Source organism: Erinaceus europaeus, chromosome 18 (genome assembly GCF_950295315.1).
Source record: "Erinaceus europaeus chromosome 18, mEriEur2.1, whole genome shotgun sequence".
In the NCBI taxonomy this organism is placed as follows: Eukaryota; Metazoa; Chordata; class Mammalia; order Eulipotyphla; family Erinaceidae; genus Erinaceus; species Erinaceus europaeus.
In genome coordinates, this window is record NC_080179.1 from 53,245,895 (window position 1) to 53,264,772 (window position 18,878).

Sequence of the window (18,878 nt, forward strand, 5' to 3'; positions counted from 1 at the left end):
ATTTAAATTTTCATGACACTGAATTATATTTGGTACACCATCTGTTTGGATTACCCTCAACTTTATTCTGTTTTTGAAAAATTAGGCAAAATTGAGAAGTTATGTACACTGGATGCGACTTTTTTCCCCCCATTATGCCATAATATTTATAGCTGGGATTTGTGCTGAAATTTCAGATTTTTAGCAAGTTTATGAGGCTCTGTGGGTGTTTATTTAAGAGGCACAAAAGTTTTTATCCAGCTTCCTGTACAGAACATGAAGGCAGTGGCAGGTGGGTACCTTTTGAAAAGCTACAATAGTATGCTAGTAGTAACCTTGACTCTGAACATAAGGACCAGGATTGATTATGCAGGATGCTTTTGTACACGGGGGGGGGGGTATTAATGAATTTTGTGAATGAATGAATGAGGCAGTGGCTTAATCTCTTGAGTCCTCAATTTGATGCATCAGGAGGAAAAAAAAAAGCAAAGAGCTGACTGTAGTAGCTTCAGAAGTCTGTTGCACCTCTAAAATTAAAGAACAAACAAACAAAAAATCTTTTCTAGATATATACTATATCTCTCTCAAGCCTGTGCTGGGGGCACACCCTCAACCCAACTCCTTTAGTGACCAGAGAGAGCTTTTTATTACTATGCCTAGAACAAGAATATGTGAATATGACTTACTTACAGAAACTTAATCTTTTTTTTTTTTCATATGCTTAATGTAGAGTGGCACTAAATGAATACTTCCCAAGCTAAGAATGACTCATGAGGCTGCTTTTAGTGAGAGATTATATTTCACCATGGTTAATTTCTGTCTGATTTATTGCTATTAAGTCCTGAAGCAAAGCCAGCTGATGGAGGTGCCTGGCTGGCTCTGGATTCCAGGCGGGGTGTGGAAACAGTCACTTCCTGTCTGGCACAGGGATTGGGCCAGTGGTGTGTGCACATGAGCCTGAGGCAGGGGTCATCTGATAGTGGGGCTGCCTGTTCCTATCAGGTGCTCCAAGAGAAACACTACCTTGTCTTCAACATAAAGCAGAGTTTCTGGGGATCCTTTGTCTTTTGAGAGGAAATATGTGTGGACTGTCTTTGAGCTGAGTCAAGCTCTGACTCATGAAGATAGTTATCTTAGCTGTTGGCAAAGGATTGAGTGAAGAGAGTGAACTGTTCCCTAGAGCAGACCAATAGCCGCTATGTTTTGAGGTTTCTGAAAGTTTTTAGATTTATTTTTTTCCTCTCCCTTTCCTTTGTAGTAGTGATGGTAAGAGAATCAGATGTAACCCATCAGATAGTTTCAGATAAAAAGTCCGATGCTGAACTGGCAAAATGGATCACTCGGATAGTGTGATGCTTTGCTTGAGCATGAGCCAGATTCAGACCTGGACCCCACCACACTGAAGGAAGCTCTGGTGCTGTGGTCAGGCTCTCTCTTGCCCTCCCTCTCTCCCGCCTCCTCTCCTCCCTCTGTGTTTTCCTTCCGTGTGCGTGTGCGTGTGCGTGTGTGTCTGTCTGTCTGTCTGTCTGTCTGTCTCCATCTTAAAAAAAAATTCCAGGGGCCAGGTAGGGGTGCACCTGGTTAAGCACACACACACTACAGTGCATAAGGACCCAGGTTCAAGCCCTTGGTCCCCCACCTACAGAGGGAAAGCTTCACAAGTGGTGAAGCAGGGCTGCAGATGTCCCTCTCTATCTCCCCCTCTCCTCTTAATTTCTTTCTGTCTCTATCCAATAATAAATAAATAAAATAAAATAAAATTCCAGGGCAGATTTTTGTCTTGCATCTGGGGATGTGGCTCAGTGGTTAAAGCATAGGGCCCTTCCTTTATCATGAAGTTGATTCCAAGTTCAACTCCCAGTATGACAGAGTCATATTCTGGTTTCTCTCTCTCTCTCTCTCTCTCTCTCTCTCTCTCGTCAATAAATAAGTATTTTATAATATATTTTATTTTCTTTATTTTAATGAGTGAGTGAGAGACCATCAATAACATCAGTATTAAAATTGATAAATGGGAACCAGTCTTTTTGGTTTGTCTGTTCTTGGTCTCTTTCGATAACCATATTTCTGGATTCTTTTTGGTCCATCAAAGAAAAATAGTTATAGTTTTTAGTAAATGTATAGTTTGATGCTTCAAAGTTAATAATTTATAATGTTTTTTAAAACCATTGTGGGATCCAAGAGTGGTTGAGAGGACAGAATGCATTTCTTCCATGTGTGAGATGCTGGTTTTGATCCCAGGCACCACATGTGAAGCAACAAATAGAACCGTATGTGTGGTGAAGTCACGCTTTGGTGTCTATTCTCTTCATACATGACAGGAACCAGTGAAATAGCTCACCTGATAGGGTGCCTGCCTTGCCATGAGGAGCCCAGCACACCACATGGGAATATTATAGCACCAGTGGGAAGCTTCCATGTTGTGATGTCTCTCTTTACGTCTGTCTTTCCATGTCTGTATGCCTTTCTCTTATTTTGTTATTTTTAAAGATTTTTCTTTTTAAATTATCTTTATTTATTGAATGGAGATAGCCAGTAATCAAGAGTGAAGGGGGTGATAGAGAGAGAGAAAGAAAGACACCTGTAACACTGCTTTACCACTTGCAAAGCTTTCCCCCTGCAGATGGGGGCCAAGGGCTCGAACCTGGGTCCTTGTGTATTGTAACACGTGTGCTCACCAGGTGCGCCACCACCCAGTCTTACATGCCTTTATCTATGTCTGAAAAAGTTGGTTCACAGAGGTTAAGTCATGAATGCACAAGGTTCCAGTGACACTAAAATAAACTCACATGACAGTATCTCCAGATGTGTGTGTGGAACTGAGACACTAGAAGATAAAGGTGTCTTTTTGCGTGGGACCTAGTAGACCTTGTTCTTACTTTAGTAACATGATTTATTAAAGCTTTATTTCCTAAAGCCCTAACCTTTTCTTTAATTTTAAGCATCTCTGTTTATAAACACTGACAAATACACATTAGTAATTCACTGCTATTTCTTCCTTCTGTTTTTCCTCATGCTAAACCCATTCCTCGGATTGTGTTTAATGTGTAGTCCTGAGCTCTCCATTCCTTTGTTACATGCATCCATTCACCTGATAGATGAATACTGTGGAGTCACCACTGTGCCATATGCCATGTTGGGTAGGGGGCCATGGCTCCCAGAGCACTGCCCTGCCTTCCAAGAGTGTTGTATGTGGGGGTGGGTGTTGGGGGGAGGCATAGGATCTGTCCTCCCCCAGTGGTGCTATGAGCTCCTTGAGATAGGGAGCATGCCCTGTGAATGACAGAGCTTTGACACTTTAGCACATTGCAAGCAGCCACCTTTTCAGAATCACTGAGTGACTGTAGGCTGAGGGTTGGAGATAGATGCTGAGGGTTTGAAGTTTCTCCTATCTGCCTAGTTTTATATCTCTTGTCTCTGCTTTTCTCCTACATATATATCAACTCCTGTTGCTCCTTTATACATGTCTTCCAGGGTCTGTACATGTACCAGGACTATCCAGAGACTCTCACTCCTCACTTGACAGGAGCACCCAGCTCTGGTTGTCACTTCTGCTCCAGTTGAATATGTGTTCTTCCTGAGTTATAAGCACTTTTGATAACAGGAAAAGTGTTGTTTTAGTCTGTTGGGTTCTAACTCCCCTGCTGCATTCTGTTAGAATGCTAACCCCTACTAAATTATGTGGATACAAGTCACTGATCAAACAGCATAAGTTCCTTATCTAGGTAATCTGGTTCCTGTAGAACCTGACAGATAGTTCCCTAGACATCAGTCCAGAGGTGCCACTTCTGTGGAAGAAGGATTAGAAGTGAGAGTAGGGATGCAACTGAATCCTAACCAATAGTTAGGCCTCATCTTGCATTACCATCTTTTCTCTTTTTTTTTCTTATTCTTACTTATTATTATTTTTTACTTTTTTTTTAATGGGGTACTAGAGAATATAAGGTGAGCAGCAGGGGAAGTATTGCAGTGAGCTATCTTGGCAGAATTTTTTCTCAGCATTTGGAAGTTTCCCCTGAAAGCAGTAATATTACTTTTTTTGACCTGATTTTTTTTTGTGTGTGGTTGTTTTTTACAGACATTGGATGTTTCACCCACATGTAGAAAAAAATCTACCGTGGGCACAATATAATAAAAACATTATCCATTGTCGTTGTGTAGAAAAACTATACTTTGAAGGCTAGCACTTCTGGTTTTTCCCTTCCACAGATGCCTCCAACTCCAGAGCCTGAAGCTATTCAGTCAAAATTTTGGAAGCCATCCTCTATTCAAACCCATCATTGTGTAGCTAAATGGAAGAGAGAATATCTGCTACGAGATAATAACACAGCAGAGTAGGCTCTGTTGGATTAACTGCCAGTTGGAGAAGGAGTAAAAGCCCAAGCATCACAGGGATCTCAGCTCAGTATAAGTCTTCCTGAGTTGGGGAGTGGGAGCTGGGGGCAAGCAGAATGTGCATGTGTTTTATTCAGTCATGTAGTACTTAATGAGTGTCTGGTGATGAAGCAGAAATATACAATCTCCCTATGGTGCCCTCTTCTCCTAGGGGAGAGAGAAAGCAGGAGAGGGAGAGGGAGAGGGAGAGGAGAGAGAGGGGACACTAGGAAAAGGAAGGATGAGATTTCTCCTTGTGATGGGAGAAGCATGAGCAGAAGAGCAGTACAACTCTCACTCCACCTGATTCTCACTCTGCCTGGGAGGAAGTTTTCTAGAAATTAGAGCCTCATTTGGAGCCACTCAGCACAGCTGACACAGGGATCTGTGCTTGTTTGTATAAACAAAGTTTTGTTGTAACATGGCTGAGCCCATTTGTTCCCCTATTGTCTGTGGCTGCTTTTGTTCCTACAACAGCAGTGTGGAGTAATTGCTATAGAGATAGTTTAGCCTGTATATATCCTAAAATAGTCACTGTCTAGTTCCTTACAGAAAAACATTGCTGACCCATGTCATATCATACTTTTATTTCTTCACATACTTAATGATGAAAATCCACACTACCAAAACCAGACTTTCTTATTGACCTATGTGAATGAGTTAGTTTATTGGCTAGTCACTGGCTCTGAAGGAATATCTAGAACTAGAATAGTACCAAGGAGGCACTTTTCCATATGCATCCCCTGGGGTACACAGCACTGAGAAGTGCTTGCTATTCTTTGGTGAGGAAGTCTATCTGTTAGTGACTTCTGTGTCTATCTGTCCTCTTACAAAATATAGAAGGGGAAGTGAGGTACACCCATCACTCCAGCCTGCATTTACTTCAGAAATACAGAATACATTTCCAGAAGCAGCTGCGCACTTGAAATACTACTTTCCTGGTTATAGTGAATGGGAGTTGTGCCTGCAGTTACTTAGCAAATACCATCTTGTAGGCACCTGCTGTGTTGTGTGGTATCAGCTGCTGGGAGAACCAGACCAGACACTTTACAAATGTTGACGTATTTAATAAGATCTGGATGAAAGTTAGGTACAGTTGTTTGGATTTTGAAGATGAGGAAACAAATTTGCCAACTACTTGACGACACCTCCTCCAATCTGTGATGCTGATTTTTATGCTCTTTTATCAGTTATAATGATCACTGAACACACTGAATTGAAAATGCAGTAATTTCTGATTATCTGGAAGAATGAGTTTTTAAGGAATAGGGACAACTAGACCTTCCTTAGCATTTATTTTAGTTTAGCCCCACCTGTCACTGACAATTGGGTACAGCTGGCAAAAGATATTGTAGTTTGGGATCCCATCTGTCAGAAGTGCTTGATATGGAAAACTGTCAGCACCAATTAATAGTAACACTTTCCAGGAGTTTCTGTGCATAATAATAGAGGAAATGACCCTGGAGGCAAGAAAAAAAAAAGTTAGAGGAAATGACCCTGGAGGCAAGAAAAAAAAAGTTACCGATGTAATTCTGTTTAGGAAAAGTTGTTATTGAAGATGATTTTTGTCACAGAGATACAATTTTACATCTCTACAAAATATACCAGCTCACCTACCACCAAAATGCCACCTCTCTGCCACAGAACACTGGGCCCCCAACACCTTTAAAACCTACATACCCATTTACCTCTTCATTGAATAGTCTCAGATCTGCTAGAATAGAGATAGAGCCACTAATTCACCCTGTAACTCATCTGTCATTGCTTGGTTCCCAGTCTTTTTAAATTATCATTAGTGATTTGATAATGATATACCAAAAAATAATAAATAATAATGAAAAGTTCACAGGAATGTAATAGTATACCATACTCACCACCAAAGTTCTTTTTTCATTTTTTATTTATAAAATGGCAACACTGACAAGACCATAGGATAAGAGGGGTTCAGTTACACCATCAGAACTCCATATCCCACACCTCCCCGATAGCTTCCCTACTCTTTATCCCTCTGGGAGTATGGACCCAAGATCATTATGGGGTGCAGAAGGTGGAAGGTATGCCTTCTGTAATTGCTTCCCTGCTGAACATGAGCATTAGCAGGTTGATTCATACTGCTAGCCTGTCTCTCTCTTTCCCTAGTGGGGCAGAGCTCTAGGGAAGTGGAGTTCCAGGACACATTGGTGGGATATCTGCCCAGAGAGGTCTGGTTGGCATCCTGGTAGCATTTGGAACCTGGCAGCTGAAAAAAAAGAGTTAAGATATAAAGCAGAACAAATTGTTGACTAATCATGAACCCAAAGGCTGAATATTACAGATGAAGAGTTGAGGTCTCCATTTTGAAGATAGCTAGTAGGCCTATTTTACTCATATTTCAAAGGGTCCATGACTATATTAGTTTTTTCCTGAGTCTGACATCTGATATGCAGGTGGATCCAAGTTATTGTCTGGGAAGATGATTTCATGACTGGAGAAAGGGCTAGAAAGCTGGATCAGGGAAGAGAGTAGCTCCCAAATATGGGAAAGGTATATAAATATTGTTGACTATAAACCTCATCGATTTCAGCTGAACTGGGTTCATATTTAGCTTAGGAGCCTATGTGACCTCTGCATCCCTGTACATCTGAGCTTGCATTCTGTGGTCCTTAATCTTTACATCTTAGCTAAGATGTTGCTGGATGTTAGAAAACTCCTTTGTCCCTTACAGACTAGGGTGGGTGTCCAGCCCTAACAAAAAGTTTGTTGTTCAGTTGTTTTTCTGCTTTCTCCTACTGGACTGAGAATTTCTTAAAGGCATTCTGTTTGACTTTGACTATAATTACAAGGTAAAGGAATCTATTAGAGCTAGCTAATAGAAAGGGAGTTTAATGCAGAGAAATATTCAGATACAGTAAGGAGATCTTCATGGCCAAGGCATTTACTCAAACAATGTAAAAAAAAAAAAGTCAAAAAGGATATGTGCACCCCTGGGTTCATCAGTACTACTCATAATAGCCAAAGCATGGAATCAGCCTAAATATCTATTGACAGATGGCTGAATAAGAAATTGTGATGTAGATTACCAATGGAATAATACTATACTATTATGCTGTGAAAGATTGACCTTGTGTCCACCTGCATGCAGGGGGAAAGCCTCACGAGTGGTGAAGTAGGGCTGCTGGTGTCTCTCTGTCTCTTCTCCTCCCCATCTCCCTTCCCCTCACAATTTCTGTCTCTATCTAATAATAAATAAATAAATAAATAAGGTTGGCCTTATGACTTTGGGGATAAAATGGATGGAATTTAAGGCAGTTATACTGACTATAGTAATTAAAAGAAAACTATGAAATTATTTCACTTATTTGTGGAATATAAATAGACCAATGAACTTGCAAAGTAATTATAATAAACTGAGTCTTAGACTGAAAACTATGATGTTAGAAGAAACAGGGAGGTGAGCAGGCATCTGATGTAGGGGCCTCTCTGGAACTTTGGTGCTACATCCCCCTAAATGTTACAATATTGCAAACCAATTTCAAACAAACTTACCAAAAAAATACTTCTTCATGGAAATGACATGAACAAGTGTGACTTTATACCCTTCTCCATCCTAGTCCTCTTGTCTTCTCTCTCCCCTTCTGAATGCCGTAGCTGGAGCACCACTCTCCCACTAATCTGGGCCACAGAAGCCATAGGATTCAGGCCACCCTGGAAGTGGGCTTTCTTGGGGTCAAGCCCACATTGCATACTGGCCAGACACATTGTTGGAGGGGAGGGGAGGGGAGGGGTTCAATAGATCCCAGCGTTCCCTAAAGACCTTTCTTTTCCTTTTCTTTCTGCCCCCGGCTCACAAGGATGTTAGGCTTGTGTTTCATAAATGTCATGGTTTTCTTTGTTTTCATCCTTCACAGATATCATCAATGGAGCACAAGAAAAATGTGTATTGCCTCCTATGGATGGCTATCCCCACTGCGAGGGGAAAATCAAGGTAAGGTGAAGTGGTATGTCTGCATTGCCATCACCCTCTTCTTCCCTTCTCCTCTTTCCTCACCAGCTTTGCAGATGGGCACTATGAATTCATAGAAAGGGTGTCTCAATCCTACCAGCTTTGGGCTGTGGCCATGACAGCCTTTCTCTGCTCATGCCAGCTCTGTGGAGTTACTAAACAAAGGCTGTAACTGGTGGGACTGTGCCTGCTGTGCCTTTGAAGCTGCCTGTTCCTCTCTTTATCCCTCCTCAAGGGATAATGACAAGGAGCTGCCATTATTCAGTCTCCAGAATCTCCTTCCTCCAGTGCTTAGACCTTTATGATGAGGTCTCCAGATGGTGAATTAAATGTCACATTTGTATTTGCAGTTGCATACCCAGAGACACTTGGCTACCCTTTCACTCTTAACAATTAGTTTTAAATCCTACTTGTATTTCCTGCCCTTGAGGAGACCACCCTCTTCCTCTGTAGTTTGCAAAGAAAGTTTGGATTCAGGAATACCCTTAGTATACTGAGAACAAATTCCAAAAGTGTTTTCATGGCCTCTGTTTGCAGCTGACGCATGCACCTGCTTTGCCTGAGCACTATGCTAGGGCTGGTGAAACTATTGATAGTTCTCTGAAGAAAGAGGGGGTTTCAGTGCAAGGGTTCACACCACATCTTGATAAAAACTCTCCTGGCATTGCTTCTCCTAAGGTTTGTTGCCTGATGTATCCCATGGCCTGTCTCCATTCTGAGTGGCTCTACTAAGAAAGCCTAGCTCATTATCTACCTGTGGGTCATCCAAGAGCTGAACATCTGTTGCTTTTCATGTCACTTTAGTAATTCCAGCCCTCTGACCTCTGTGCCATAGCTTGAGCCACTTGCCTAATCCTCATCCTTCACAGTCTTGCTTTCTCTGTTAGAAGTTGTGTCCACTCTCAGATGTCCTTATCTGTCTGTTTCAGTGGATGAAAGATATGTGGCGGTCTGATCCCTGCTACGCAGACTATGGTGTGGATGGATCTACTTGCTCCTTTTTTATTTACCTCAGTGAGGTAAGTGGCTTCTCATGTCTTTGGAGTGGGATGGGGGTGGAGGGCTATGTATGTGATCAGTCGGTTTTATAATAGAGGCTGGAATTTGGAAATCTTAAAAATATTTTGGAGCCAATAGAAATAGCTTGCCTGGATAAAGCACTTGCTTAATCATGTACACAACCCAGGTTCAAGCCAGCACCACACATCAGGGAAGCTTTTGTGATTTTGTCTCCCTCTTCCTCTCTCTTTCTCTCTGCCTCTACCTTTCTCACATTCACTCTCTTTCTCTGAAAAAAGTTAGCCCAGAAATGCAGAGCTCTAGCAATTCCAACAAAAACATTTATTTACTTATTGGATAGGGCAGAGAGAAATTGAGAGAGAGGGAAATAGGGAGAAAAAGAGATATCTCCAACACTTCTTCACTGCTCATAAAATTTCCTCCTAGCAAGTGGGGACCAGGGCTTGAACACGATCCTTATACAGAGTAGCACATGCTCAACCAGCTTCACAAATGCTCAGCCCCTGAATAAAAATCTTTCATTTATACATAGTGCTCATTTTTTCATTTCATTCTACCTTGCCCTCAAGTAAGAGAAAATACACTGAATAAACTATTTACTCTCAGCTTCAATTTTAAAAGGCATACTGAAATGCTCATAAAATATGCCATCTTAACCATTAAGTGGCATTAAATGCATGGATGTCAATGAACAGCATCACACACTGCATTCATCTGTAGAACTCTTCACCTGGCAAACCTGAAATTCTAGCCATTAAACACTAGCTCTGTGTTTCCTGTTGTACACTTATATATACATACATGCTCATATCCAGACGTTTGCATTCCCAAGCCCTGGCACCAATCATTTTGTATTCTGTCTCTATGCATCTCACTGTTCTAAAAACTTGTATAAGTGAAATCATACAGTAGTTTTCGTGTGTGTGTGTGTGTGCGCGATAGTTTTATTTCACTTAGCACAATTCAATATTCTTTCATATTCCATACAATGTGACATTGTTTGACTTGGCCACGTTTTGTTTATTTGGCCCATTTGTTGACAAGACAGTTGGGTTGCTTCTACATCTTTGCCATTGTGAATAATGTTGTTATTCTTTTTGAGACCTTTTTATTCTTGTGGGTATATATTCAGAAATAAAATTACTGGATTATATGGAAATTTTCTTTGTTTAATCTTTAAAGAATTACCTACCAAACTCCACTTTCACCTGAATGACTATGACTTTGTACTTACTTTGGTTTCAGTTCACTTTTCCTCATAATTAATGACTCTTAAGTATTTTTTATATGCTTGTGGATAGATTTGGGTATGAAACTATAACCTATTTGCCTTTACCTTTCTTTTTGTTTAAGTTAGAACATCATTTTCATTTTTAAATTTAAATTTTAAAGAGTTGCTGAGCATTTTACATACCACATGGGATTTGTTAAATACTTTGCAAGAGGCAAAGAACAGAATGAAGTCTTTATCCAGAGCAAGCTATAGGGGATACATTGTGTGGGAAATTAAAACTTGCTGGCTCTCCCCTCCACTCTTTTATGGCTGGGGCAACCTATTGGGCCAGCCTTGTGAAATAGGTGAAGACTGAAATTAAGAGGAGTGTTCTTGACTGGCTGTTCCTTTGAGTTCTCCCCCTGATTTTGTATACAGTTGCAGTGTGACCAATAGTTAATAGTTTCTTGGGGTGAGGGGGTGGCACACTGGTTAAACACACAGATTACTAAGCACAAGGACCAGGGTTCGAACCCTGCTTCCTACCTGCAGGAAGGATGTTTCACAAGCAGTGAAGCAGGTCTGCAGTTGTCTATCTTTCTCTCTCCCTATTTCCCTTTCCCCTTTCAGTTTCTCTCTGTCCTATAAAAACAAAAGAAAAAAATAGCTGCTGGGAGCTGTGAATTTGTAGTGCTAGCACCAAGCCCCAGAGATAATCCTGGTGACAATAATAATAATAATAATAATAATAATAATAATAATAATAATGTCAGGCGGTAGCGCAGCTGGTTAAATGCACATGGCGCAAAACTCAAGGACCAGCTTAAGGATCCCAATTCAAGCCCCTTCTCCAGCTCCCCACCTGCAGGGGGTCTCTTCACAAGTGGTGAAGCAGGTCTGCAGGTGTCTGTCTTTCTCTCCCCATCTCTGTCTTCCCTCCTCTCCATTTCTCTCCATCCTACCCAGCAACAACAATATCAATAACAACAATAATAACCACAACAACGATAAAAACAACAAGGGCAACAAAACGGGATAGCCTCCAGGAAGAGTAGATTTATGGTGCAGGCCCTATCAATAACCCTGGAGGCAAATAATAATAATAATAATAATAGTAATAGTAATGATAATACTAATAGCTTCTTGGTGATGCTACTGCAAAGAGTCTCTCAAGTTTGAGGATAAATTAACTTTTTTCCTTTTTACGACTCAATTCCTCTCTCCTCTCTGTGTAATACGGTGTTATGGCCAGTTTCTTAGGGTTGGAGGACAAGTCAGTGCTTTCAAAGAGCTTGTAATCATGAGTTCTAAGGGTTGTGCCCCTGGCTTTTACCTGTATTTCTCCCTCCAGAAAGATGCTATCAACCATTTTTTGAACAAAAATTCACCATAACCATCCCAAGGCCATAATGGAACTCTCAGAGCTAAAGATAGCTAAAATAAAATAAAATATAAATAAAATTTAAAAAATAAAAGTCTAGGTAATTAAAAGCAAATAGAATTGTGTGTGGTGTTCCTTATTAGTAGACTGCTGGCAACTTGAATTTGTAGCATTTATTTTCATGTTTCTAGTGTGGTTGACCTATGGCCTTCTCATCCCCTTCTCAAGAGGAATAAAACTTAAGGATATGAGTGAACTGTGACTCCAGTGAGAAAGCAGTTAGGACAGTTCCTGATTCGAGGAAAAGATTTCTCATTCTGTTTAATTTTCAAGACTTTTCTTCCCCTTTCTTTCAATTGATGGAATTTAACCAGAGTCCTGCTGTGCTCCCTGATTGACAAACTGAGCCAATTTCACGCCTTTCTGAGAGCTTTCATGTTAGCATGGTAGAGATGGAAGGTTATGCATTCTCGCTCTGGTCTTGTTCTCCATCCTCTGAGCTGGAGCTGGGAAGTGGTGGGAGAAATGCTCCAGGAGAAAAAAGACCACTGGGATTTGTGACCTCGTTATCCTCGAAAATGCCACCCTGGCTCTACTCTCAGTGAAGGTATGATGTGGCTCAATTGAGAGAAGAATGGGAATCTGATAAAGGTAAATCAGGAGGAATCTGGACTGAGCTGTATAAAAAAGAGATGGATCAGGAGTCGGGTGTGGCTCAGTAGGTTAAGCACAGATAGCGGAAAGCGTAAGGACCAGCATAAAGAATCTGGTTCGAGCCCCCGGCTCCCCACCTGCAGGGGAGTCACTTCACAGGCGGTGAAGTAGGTCTGCAGGTATCTATCTTTCTCTCCCCCTCTCTGTCTTCCCATCCTCTCTCTATTTCCCTCTATCCTATCCAACAACAATGACATTAATAACAACAACAATAATAACTACAACAATAAAACAAGGGCAACAAAAATAAAAAATAAATATTAATAAAAAATTTTAAAAAGAGATGTATCATATATACTTAATACTGGAGTCTGGATGTTTCATTTCTGAAACTGTAGCTTTCCCACCCCACTCCCCAGAGTGTGGAAAGTAGAGGCAGGTAATTGAGCCAGTTAAAGAGGTGGGGATAATTCTCCTGGGGGAGAGTTGGGCCCTCCTTATATTTCTAACTATTTGGAATATTACCTTGAAACTCTGAGACTTATAGTGAAGGATTTCCACTTTAACATAGCATCATGATAGATACCTTGTAAGAATTAGAGGAGAATTTCATCATTATGGCCACTTCAGTAGGAAAATGTGTACTTAACTGCCTTGGAGTTTTGTGCCTGACTTGCATTTCTGATTCTAATGGTTTCTATGAGATGAGCTATGCTTTTGGAAAAGTTACCAGCCCTTTTCTGTACCTCAGATTTTGCCTTAATAAACAATTTCAATTATGTTCACTTTTTTTTTTGTCTTCAGTGCCTGCACTCCAAATCCACTGCTCCTAGAGGCTATTTATTCCCTTTTGTTGTCCTTTTGTTTACCATTGTTACTGTTGTTGTTATTTCTGTCATTGTTGTTGGATAGAACAGAGAGAAATCCAGAGAGGAAGGGAAGAGATAGATTGACACCTATAGACCTGCCTCACCACTTGTGAAGTGACCCCCCTGCAGGTGGGGAGCCTGGGGCTCAATCCCGGATCCTTACTCTGGTTATTGAGCTTTGGGCTATGTGCTGTTAACCCACTGTGCTACCACCCAGGCCCCATGTTCACTTCTTTTTATAGGATCCTTTCATGAATGATCCTGGGTGTACTAGATGGGGACATAATTAAAGTAGATCCTGGCAGGGAGAAGTCACTAAGTATTCATACTAGTTTTAGATTTTGTCATTAGGAAGTTGATACTTAACATAGAACATTATATGTAGAAACTTGGCACCATTTTATAATTAGAATCCACTTCTGTTCCTCATTCACCAATATAATTTCAGTTCCTTTGGCTTAAAATATAATAGAAATAATAGAAATATAGCTTGGTTTCTTTTCTCTGGGACTGAAATTTCTTTTCTTTTCTTTTCTTTTTTAGCCAGAGCACTGCTCAGCTCTGGTTTATGGAGGTGTAGGGGATTGAACCTGGAACTTGAGATCCTCAGGCATGAAAGTCTCTTTGCCTAACTAACCATTATGCTATACCCCCACCTGGGGTTGAAATTTCTATTTGCATTCAAACTATGCACAGAATGTGTGAGCAACAGTGTAACCTGCCATGGTTAATGTGAAGCTATTAGAGATGTTTGCTAATGCCAGTTAATTCCTTTTTAATATTTTAAAAATCGTAAACAACACCTGTGGCTTTGTAACACTATTTGGTTGTCTCTATTTCTTTTCCTTGCTTTCTTTTTTTTTAAATTTATTATTTAAGAAAGGATTAATGAACAAAAACATAAGGTAGGAGGGGTACAACTCCACACAATTCCCACCACCCAATCTCCATATCCCACCCCCATCCCCTGATAGCTTTCCCATTCTCTAGCCCTCTGGGAGCATGGACCCAGGGTCGTTGAGGGTTGCAGAAGGTAGAAAGTCTGGCTTCTGTAATTGCTTCCCCGCTGAACATGGGCGTTGACTGGTCGGTCCATACTCCCAGTATGCATCTCTCTTTCCCTAGTAAGGTGTGTCTCTGGGGAAGCTGAGCTCCAGGACACATTGGTGGGGTCTTCAATCCAGGGAAGCCTGGCCAGCATCCTGGTGGCATCTGGAACCTGGTGATTGAAAAGAGAGTTAGCATATGAAGCCAAACAATTTGTTGAGCAATCATGGATCCCAAGTTTGGAATAGTGGAGAGGAAGTGTTAGGAAGGTACTCACTGCAAACTCTAGTGTACTACTGCTTTTAGGTATATATTTTGCAGTAGTTTATGGATACGTGTGCACATAAGCTCTCTCTCACAGAAACTGGTGTATATCTAGGTTATGGGACTTTGTTGGAAAGTGAACTACCTGAGATGAAATTAGAGTGTACTATAAAAGGAAAGGTCTCACCCGAGTAATGAAGCCGAAGGGTTGTCATTCCACACAAAGTCTCTGGACACAGTCTGAGGTGAAGCTGTTGAGGTGGCAATCGTTGCGTTGGTTAGGTTGTGATCGGCGGATGCAATATTATTTGGTTTGGATTGGGAGATGCATACGGGAAAGTGGGCCCTATCCAAGGGTTACAGGACTGGGGGAAGTAGGGGCTCTATAGTGGAGATGTGAGGTTCCTGATGTCTTAGGGTTCAAAAAGACAATCAATAGTTAGTGTTATCATCACATTATTTGGTAATTGGGTTAACTTTGAAAAGTCCTTTTGTTATGGTTTGCTGTACAGTATCCAGTATCTTGTATATAGCTGTGCTATTGGATGCTTCTCTCCTTGCTTTCTTAAAACTTCATTATTGTATTTGAAACTAGTTTATTTTCTGTGACTTGTGGCAGGTTTCTCTTGTAATTGGCAAAATGATTTAAGGGGGACAGAGGCATTTGATTTGATTGCTTGGTCAGTAGATGCGTCAGTGGCTTCTTTTCCTTGCTTGCTTTTTTAATTTAGCAGTGACTTAAGAGTGGTTTATAAGATTATATGACTACAGGGCATAGTTCCACACTATATCCACCACCAAAATTCTGTGCCCCCATCCTATAGCAGGAACCACTGTAGTGATTTATTTTCTTTTTTAAAAAAATTTTTTTTAATCTTTATTTGCTGGATAGAGACAGTCAGAAATTGAGAGGGAAGGGGGTGATAGAGAGGGAGAGAGACAGAGAGACACCTGCAGCCCTGCTTCACCACTTGTGAAGCTTTCCCCCTGCAGGTGGGGGACAGGGGCTCAAACCCGGGTCCTTACGCACTATAACATGTGCGCTCAACCAGGTGCGCTACCACCTGGCCCCTTCATAACTTATTTTCTTAATCTTTACTAAATGTCAATTCTTATTCCTCTCTAACATTTTTAATCTCAAGACTTTGACAGGTAGAAAAAACGGACATAAAGGAAAATGCCTTAGCTGTTGCTAGTCTTCTTCATCTTTCTTTCCCATATTACTTTATTACTCCTTAGGTGCACTGACTTACATTTGATCGTGGTGTTTGGGTTTGTTTGTTTGTCATTACCAGGGCTCTACCACAAAAGAATAATTTTTAAGATTTTATTAGGGACTTAATACTGGTCCATGAAATTATAACAGAGGTATAATTCCTCACTGCTCCCACCACCAGTAGTTCTCCCAAGATCACAGATATGAGTTGACTATGCTTTCTATATCTACCTGTTGATATTTATACATATATATTTGCCCATTTTTTTCCATGGTCCTATCTTCTCTTTCTAAGTCACACCTACACCTATTGCTACTTCCTAATGTTCTTCCTTTTTTCCCCTTCTCTCTCTGGGTCCTGAGGGAGTTGGGAGTTCAGAACTCTCTGTTTATCCCCTCCCCCATCATTTCTCCCTTTGGGGGTGCAGAAGGTGGGAGTTCTGGCTTCTTTGCTGGCCCTGGGCATTGGCAGGATGATCCATACCCCAGCCCAACAGGATAACTTTTTCAGAGACAGGGAAAGAACATTACTTGGGTGAGACCTTTCCTTTTATAGGATTCTCTAATTCCATTCCAGGTGGTTCACTTCCTAACAAAGTCCCAAAAACTAGATATACACCAGGTCCCATGAGATAGGGCATATGTTCACATGTATCCATAAATTAGGGCAAAATACATACCTGAAAGCAAAAGTACACAATAGTCTACAGTGAGTCAGTATAAACTTCATAATGAAATAGTGTCTACTTAGACTTAGATACCCACTTCGCCTATTTCCTATTACACTTCCCTCACTCACTCCAGAGCTAACTTTATCAAAGCAAGGACTGCAAAAGCTGAATAAGGGCAAGAGACTGGCATACTTTAACGATGACTCTTTAGTCACTATCATGCCACCCCATCAGCTAGGGCCCTATTCGGGGAGTCCTGAGATTCCCAAACAGACATGATGGGCCTAGACCTCGAGTAGATCCCTCTCCCCAGTGTTACCGGTCATCTCTGTCAGGAACAACACAACAACTTTGTGGGCCCCCATAGGACCTTGCCCTCCACTTGGATCAACAACAGTAGAGAATGTTCCATCCTCCGAAGGGAGGCTGGATAACATACTCTATGTTCCACCTGAGGAAGATGGGTCCTGAAATTAGGGCAGCGGGGAACGTTCCTACTCATGACCACAGAATGCAAGCTCAGATCTACAGGGATGCAGAGGTCACATAAGCTCCTAAGCTGAATATGGGCCCCAACTCAGATGAAATCAATGGGGTCTTCAGTCAACAATATTGATATACCTTTCACATATTTGGGAGCTACTCTCTTCCCTGATCCAGCTTTCTAGCCTTTTTTCCAGCCATGACATCATCTTCCCAGACAATAACTTGGATCCATATGCATATCAGATGTCAGGCTCAGGAAAAAGAGAGAGAGAGAGAGAGAGAGAAGAAAAAAAACTAGTATAGTGATGGGCTCTTTGGAATATAACTAAGATAATACTACTAACTATCTACAAAATGGAGACCCCCAACTCTTCATCTGTAATATGATTAGTTAACAATTTGTTTGGCTCTATATTTTAACTCTCTTTAGCCACTGGGTTCCAGATGCTAGCTAGCATGATGCCAGCCAGACTTCCCTGAGCAGATGACCCAACCTATGTGTCATAGAGCCCCGCTTCCCCAGAGCCCTGCCTCACTAGGGAAAGAGAAAGACAGGCTGGGAATATGGATCAACCTGCCAACGCCCATGTTCACAAGGGAAGCAATCACAGAAGCCAGACCTTCCACCTTCTGTACACCACAATGACCCTGGGTCCATACTCCCAGAGGGATAAAGAATAGGAAAGTTATCAGGGGAGGGGATGGGACACGGAGTTTTGGTGGTGGGAATTGTGTGGATTTGTACCCCTCTTATCCTATGGTTTTTGTCAGTGTTTCCTTTTTTAATAAATAAAAATTTTAAAAAAGAAAGAAAGAAAGAAAGAGAGAGAGAGAGAAACCACAGAACTGAAGCTTCCTCTGTTGTGGTGGGACTGATCTTGAATCTGGGCCAAATGTCCATGGCAAAACCGGGCATTGTCCAAGTGATCTCTTTTGCCACCGTTTTGAACATCTATTCTAATCCACAGTAACTCGTACTATACAAAACTCTTGTTTTTGTTGTATATCAACAATTAAAACCACTGGTAACTATATATTAATCCCAGGGATGCCTTTATGTCTGGCTCTGTAGTAGGAACTAGATGTGGTGATAAAAATGTGAGTGATGATTGGAGTTGGCAGGTGACTTGCCAGGTAAAGAACACAAACTCTCATGAACAAGGATTGAATCCCTGAGCCACCACATGGGAATGCTTGCAGAGGGGAAATTTCACAACATATCTCCTTTTCTCTTTTTCTCTATCCCTCTTTGCTTCTCACTGTTTAGGGGAAAGAGAAATATGGTCTCTAGAAGTGATGGACTTGTGCAGGAACTGAAACTCAGCACTAACCTTGGTGGAAAAAAGAAAAAAGAAAAAAAAAAAAAAGGTTGAATCATGTTCCTTGTTGCATGGCAGATTATAAGATGAGTCATTATTGAACCCTGGTGTATGCCAGACAACTCAAACACATAATCTTACTTAAACCTCTCCCCAAGTTACTTGAGTTACACAGAGCTAAGCATAGTGAGGAAGAAGTTCAGTGGCTTTGCTTAGTGTTTCTTACTTTGTATTACTATTGTCCCTTCATGTCAAAGGAAAACTGTATTCAGGTGAGTGACTTGTCACCACTGAATTTGTGTTAGGTTCTAAGCTCAATTCCACTTGTGTTTGAAGACTCTGAATTAGTAGATTACCATTAACCTCTGCTAGTTTTTAAATTCTCATAATTTTGATAACCTAC

The 18,878-nt window shown here is 41.1% G+C and overlaps 1 protein-coding gene across 5 annotated transcripts in view; it reads left to right on the forward strand.

Moving 5' to 3' along the window:
* The window catches only part of MGAT5 (alpha-1,6-mannosylglycoprotein 6-beta-N-acetylglucosaminyltransferase), a 361,514-nt gene that overhangs the window by 209,002 nt on the left and 133,634 nt on the right, over window positions 1-18,878 (forward strand). For all 5 annotated transcript variants that reach the window (XM_060178023.1, XM_060178024.1, XM_060178027.1 and 2 more), the window contains 2 exons: window positions 8,241-8,317; window positions 9,265-9,354. In XM_060178023.1, coding sequence (XP_060034006.1) covers window positions 8,241-8,317; window positions 9,265-9,354 — 167 coding nt within the window. The remainder of the gene's footprint in view (window positions 1-8,240; window positions 8,318-9,264; window positions 9,355-18,878) is intronic.